General features: G+C 46.8%; 1 protein-coding gene across 5 annotated transcripts in view; it reads left to right on the top strand.

Annotated features, from left to right (window-relative positions):
* Positions 1-6,000, top strand: part of TNS3 (tensin 3) — a 364,194-nt gene that overhangs the window by 332,703 nt on the left and 25,491 nt on the right. For all 5 annotated transcript variants that reach the window (XM_019509126.1, XM_019509125.1, XM_019509129.1 and 2 more), the window contains 2 exons: positions 2,384-3,027; positions 5,103-5,189. In XM_019509126.1, the coding sequence (XP_019364671.1) occupies positions 2,384-3,027; positions 5,103-5,189 (731 nt within the window). The remainder of the gene's footprint in view (positions 1-2,383; positions 3,028-5,102; positions 5,190-6,000) is intronic.

The raw sequence follows: 6,000 nt of genomic DNA, 5'->3' as shown, positions 1-6,000 counted from the left end.
TTTCTCTCCTGCTTGTTTTTCCCCCTGCTGGTTTTCCAAGGGGGAAGGGGGGGGTACAGTATTGGGGCTGGCAGTCATCCCCGCCATAAAATTCCATGCCCTACTGTTGATCTTCCCTCCCATATACCTGAGTGTCTAACTATCATATTTCTAATCACGACTAATTGCCTGTCTTTTGCCATCGTTTTTGGATTTGGAACTCACACAGTTGATGTGAACTGACTGAAGTATTGAACTCTTAGCAGGCAGCCTGTCAGAGTAGCACTGATTCCACCTTATATTTCTTTTCGCTTTTTTCTGGTCTAATTTTAAATTAGTTCTTCAGGTAACAATGTTTTTGGCTTGAGAGACTGTGAATCATAATAATCCCAATAAATAATGTTACAATCAATCACTGTCTGAAAAGTAGATGTAACCTGTCATTATAAATAACTAGGAATTGGAATTAAAATCTCAGCCTCAGGCATTGCCAGCGCTGGTAACGTGAAGTCATTACAGAATCAAATTTGAAGACCCTATTTTTAAACTTTACCTTGAAACATTTGTTCCTTTGTTCATTTTCTTTTTTTTCAGGTGGGTGGGGGTTGCATTTCAGCTTCAAAAATACTCTTCAGCTTTCTGGCTTTTTTGTGTATAGGTGTTTTCTTCTCTGTATTCCCATTCTATCTGTTGTGGTGCTGCTACTGTGGTATGTACAAAGCTCCTGGCATCCACTTCCACAGTGCCCTTTTAACTAAATCCCTGCTTGGTATTTGTAAATTCTTAACTCCATCCCTCTTCCCCCATCCTTCCCTCCCCCCAATCCCTTTGCCTCTGCATTACAGGTTTGTTCTCCCTTAACTGCAGCCCCTCTCCATAGCTTTTTAGCTGTTTTCACACATTAGACTTTTAGAAAATGGAATAAAATGTGACTCTCTTCACCTTTCAAAATTTTGGGACAAGAAACAAAGGACTGAAAGGGGCTTCTTGGGTCAGTTCTGCACTTTGACGTGTGGAATTCTTCCCTGGTGGAACAATCCTAGTTTCAGTGTTAGACTATTTTGTTCGATAGGGGAAAGAAAAATAATGTCTCTGGTGCTCTGTACTACGTCTTGCATGTCCTGTATTATTCCTTTGCCATTCTTATATGACCCTAATTAAAGCCTCCCCTTTCATATATGGATGATCTTATGGTTAAGCCATGGACACCTCGATTCTATTTCTGATGCTGTTTCTGATATAGCCTTGGGTAAATCCCTTGGCTGCTTGGTGCCTCAGGGCACTAACACAAGTTACATATTTCATGCTATTGGGCTCCTGAAAGCACTCCACAGCCATGATGTAATACACATGCACAGCTGCAGAGCGCCTTTAAAATGGCGGATCGCACAAAAAAATTACCATCAAATGAAGCATTAGATGAAGGCGCTCTAAAGCAGAGCGTGTTAGAAAACGTGTGTTCCTTCAAGGGTTCATTTTTTGCATGGGTGGGGGAGGGGGGGGCTAGTGTTCACACCCTGCCAGCACCAGCCCAGCACCACCCCTGGGGCTCTCGGCACAGGAGAAAAAGCAACAACGGCTACCGGCTGGGCTTGGCCTGGCTGGAGCTGGGAGGTGGGGGCAGGGTGGAATAGAGCACCCTTGCCTCAAAAGTTCACCTCCAGCTACCCTGGCTGGGGTATTGGGAGGAGCTGAGGCAAGGGGGCTCTGTTCCACTCTGCCCCCAACCCTGTTCCAGTTCCGGTCAAGCCTAGCCAGAGCTGCTGCTGCCGCTGTAAACAGGCCTGGGGTGTGGGGGAAGGGAGCACCCCCTCACCTCAGGTCCAGCCCAGCTCCCCCTAACTTCCCAGATGGGGTACCTGGAGAGGCCCACAACATGAGGGGGCTGTGTTCTGCAACCCCCCCACCTTCCAGCCAAGCCAAGCCCAGCTGCTGCTCCTCTGTCCCCTGCGGACAGCTTTGGAGTTTGGGGGAGGGGGGGAAGGAGGGAGCCTGGGGCAAGGGGTGGCCTGGCTGCCTCCTCAGAGGCTGTGAGAGTTACCCCACCTGTTTGTCAGGGCCAGTGCAGGCAGGCTCAAGCCCCCACCCCAACCCAACAGGTGAACGTCGGCTCTAACTCATGGCATTTTATGTAAAGCGCTGTGAGTTAAAGCAAGACCCCTAAACATCTGGAGGCATCCTCCGTTTCCCTGTTTGTATGATAATACATACCTCATAGAATAGCAAGACTGATGTAATTAAAGCATCCTGAAAATCCTTGTATGAAGAGTGTTATGGAAATTTGAAATATTGTTGTCTTGGTTAAGTTTATTTATTGATACTGCAAAAAACTGGAATGAAGGCATTGTAAAATGAAATGCTCTCAATGCATATGGGAATAATTTGTCTTTTTGTTTTTGAACAGCCCTCATGCAACTGAACACTCTTGGCTGAGCAGCCAAAGACCGACCCATTCACCCCAGCTTTCAATGAAGGGTAACAACAGACCAACAGGAAGTTATCTTTTGCCCTCAGAATTTTCAAGCTCTGTGCAGGAAGACTCGCTCTTGTCCCATTTCCCGTCCCCAGGCCTGCAAGTTATCTCCTTGAGCAGCCAAGAAAATTCATCATCAGAGCAGCAACAAGAACCTTCTGCCAAAACCAGTGCCCGGACTTACCTGAACTATGGTGGAGCCAGTGTAGGCAGCAGCCCTTCCTTGGAGGAGAAACAGGCTACTTTCATGGTCAACAGCAACAGTTCTCCCAAAACTATGAGCTCACCACTGGCAAGTGAAGAAGACAATGGATTTTTGGAACACAACTTTCTTACAATGACCACTGGACATAACAGCCAGAACAGCACGACTCAGCAGAAGCACGGAATGAATCTGCACCCCCAACCACCTCTTCCAGAGAAGAAGAGGTCTTCTGAAGGAGAACGTTCCTTTGGTTCCATCTCCCCTTCTTCCAGTGGCTTCTCCAGTCCCCACAGCGGGAGTACAATCAGCATCCCATTTCCAAATGTCCTGCCAGACTTTTCTAAAGTTTTAAGTACTTCCCCTGTGCCAGGTAGGTTCTATGTTACAAGGACTCCAGGCATACCTATTGTCAGAGAGAGGAAATTAGGAGTGGGCTGTTCTACATTTTAGAGATTAAGAAGAAAAAAAGGAAAAATGGCGCCTGAGTATTTATAGTAAGAGGAACTCATTCACTAGTATTAGACACATTGATTCTAAAAGCAAAACTCTGTCAGTTGTCCCATCTGGTTCAGCAGGGGTCCAATGTTGCCCTTGCTTTTCCTCCGGCTCCCCACATATCTGAAAACAGACTTTTTATTGTCCTTGGTGCTTGAAGCTAGTTGGAGTTCAGTTGCAGCTTTGGCTTTCCTGGTTTTCTCCCTGCAGAACCGGACCAGTGCAGAATATTCCTCCTTGGAGGTGAATCCCATCCTCCATCCTTTGTAGGCCTTTCTTTTTAGCCTCAGGTCTGCTAGGTCCCTGGGGAGCCGGGGGGGCTGCTGTGCCCTCTTGCTTCCTTTCCTCCGAGATGGAATAGAATTAGCTTGTGCACTGAGGATCGCTCCCTTGAGGATCAACCACTCATCCTGAACTCCCCTTCCCCTGGGGTCGTGGTCCCTTAGGGCTTCACTGACAAGCCTCCTGAGCTTGTCAAAGTCAGCTTTCCTGAAGTCAAGGACTTCTGTGTTGCTGACTGACTTCCCAGCATTACAGTGGATGGTGAAGGTGATCAGCTTGTGGTCGCTGTCACCCAGCTTCCGATCACTCACTAGGTCGCCGATTAGATCATCCCCAGTAGCCAGTACCAGGTTGAGCAGCGCTTTACCTCTCAGCCCATAGACTTCTTGAGTCAGGTAGAGGTCATCCATGCACGATAGGAAGCTTTGCAACCGCTTGAATATTGCTGAGTGATCCTCCCACGAGATGTCTGGGTATTTGAAGTCACCCATGACAACCTTGGACTGGGAGCATGTGGCCTCAGCCAGTTCCTGAGCAAACTCCTGGTCAAGCTCTTCACTTTGGGTGGGAGGTCTGTAGTAGACTCCCACCGTTGTGTCGCCTGTGCCATGTTCCCCACAGATTTTAACCCAGAGGATCTCCAGTCGTCTACCCTGGTCACCAACATCAGCTTGCAGGGACGCATAGCTTTCCTTAACATAGAGAGCTACACCCCCACCCCTTTTATCTACACAATCCCTCCTGTACAAGATATAGCCATCAATACCCGTGGTCCAGTCATGGATGGAGTCCCACCAGGTCTCCGTTATCCCTGTACGTCATAATTAGTTGCGTTAAGGAGGAGCATGAGTTCCTCCTGATTATCCCCCAAGCTCCTGTATCCTGTATCCAAGAGGTTGATGAAGTGAAGTTCATAGGGTCATCTGTAAAAAAGGTGTTTTGTAAATTAATTTGAGGATTAGAACTGAGAGATTGGAGAGAGAGTGGTTTCCATGTGAGAAATGTATCCCCACAGGTAATTGGGTATTCTTGTCTTTGATAGATTTCCAGTGTGCGTTCATTCTGATGCACAGTTGTTGTTTGGTCTCTCCTATGTATTTTCCATCAGGGCATTTGGTGCATTGGATGAGATATATTACATTTCTGGAGGTGCAGCCATAAGATCCAGGAATGCTGATGGTTCTGTTGTGGGGTGTAGTAATTGTGGGGGTGGTGGAGATGTGTTGGCAGGTTTTACATTTCTTGTCATGGCATAGTACTCCAGATGTGGCCTCACCAGTGCTGAATATAGAGGGGAATAATCACTTCCCTTGTCTTACTGGCATCCTTGCTAGACTTATGGCAAGAAGTAGTTGGAATGTGGCTGTATGTGCAGATTTGACCAGGAGCCGCTGATAAGATCCTTATTTAATATAGCTGTATAACTATGAATATCCATAATCTATAGCCCCAGTGAAAGGGAACATTAATAACACTTGTGGAATTAACCAAAGTATCATGTTATGTACATTTTGGTATAGAACTTCCCCGAACTCTCATTGCACGGTTCTTCCACCTCAGTCAGACTAACCAGCATCTCCTTATAAGACATGAGAACCAACAAAAAAAAATTTCCTTAGCAATTAATGGTGCACAAAATTTTTTTTTCTTTTTTTTTTTCTTCTACAGACAGTACAACTGATAAGCATGTGACTGTAAAATTTGTCCAAGACACATCCAAGTTCTGGTACAAGCCAGATATTTCAAGAGAACAAGGTAAGCCAAGTAATGTGTGCTTTGGGATGTACAGTTGCAGAGGGCCTGTTCAGGAGTTTTCTCTCTAAATTTCTGGTGCTTGATGTTTAAAATGCTTTAGATTAAAGTACAAAAACAATTTTTGTCTCACCACTGGGACTAGAGCCCCATATGCCAGTGTAATTTAGAGGATTACGGGTTTATTAAACAAGACTCAAGGAGTCAAGGGTTTAGCTTATAGGTCAAGTTCTTAACCCCTCTAGAATGACCCAAAGAGACCTTAAAGCTGTCTGTACCAAGAGATGAAAAAGTATGGTACAATCTAGACATGGCCCTGGCAATCCATTCAGTCACCTCCCTTCAGTGGCAAGGAGGCTATCCTGGAGAATGGTAGAGAATGGACAAGAGAGGCAAGTGCAGTAATAGAGATGTAAATCCCAATTAAATAAATATTTGTCATTACAACAGGTTAAACAATTAATGGATTGGGTGCAGCAACAGGGACAGGTACAGCAGTGATAGGCCATGTCTCTGCAGTCAGGGAGGGGGATGCAGAGCCTCCCAGGCCAGTGCTTGCCCTGCCATGGAGGAGGGTCTTCAGCCATCCGCCCCAAACAGCATGAGGAGCCGGAGGCCAAAGTAACCCCACCAGGCAGACAGCACAGCCCAAGAAGCCCTAGGGGTGAGGGGAGCAGCAGCCAGCAAGGGGCTGTAGCCACCAGTGGGCAGCTTCCCTGGGCTAACTGCAACAGTGCAGGAGGGAGGGGGGAGGAGAGAGGCAGGCAGTAGCTAGCAAGGGTCTTTACAAGCCCGCTGCAGCCACTGGCATGAT

This window comes from Gavialis gangeticus, unplaced genomic scaffold (genome assembly GCF_001723915.1).
Source record: "Gavialis gangeticus isolate Ggan-Ray unplaced genomic scaffold, GavGan_comp1, whole genome shotgun sequence".
In the NCBI taxonomy this organism is placed as follows: domain Eukaryota; kingdom Metazoa; phylum Chordata; order Crocodylia; family Gavialidae; genus Gavialis; species Gavialis gangeticus.
Note: the sequence above shows the minus strand (reverse complement) of the source record. Positions and strands in the feature narration are given on the sequence as shown.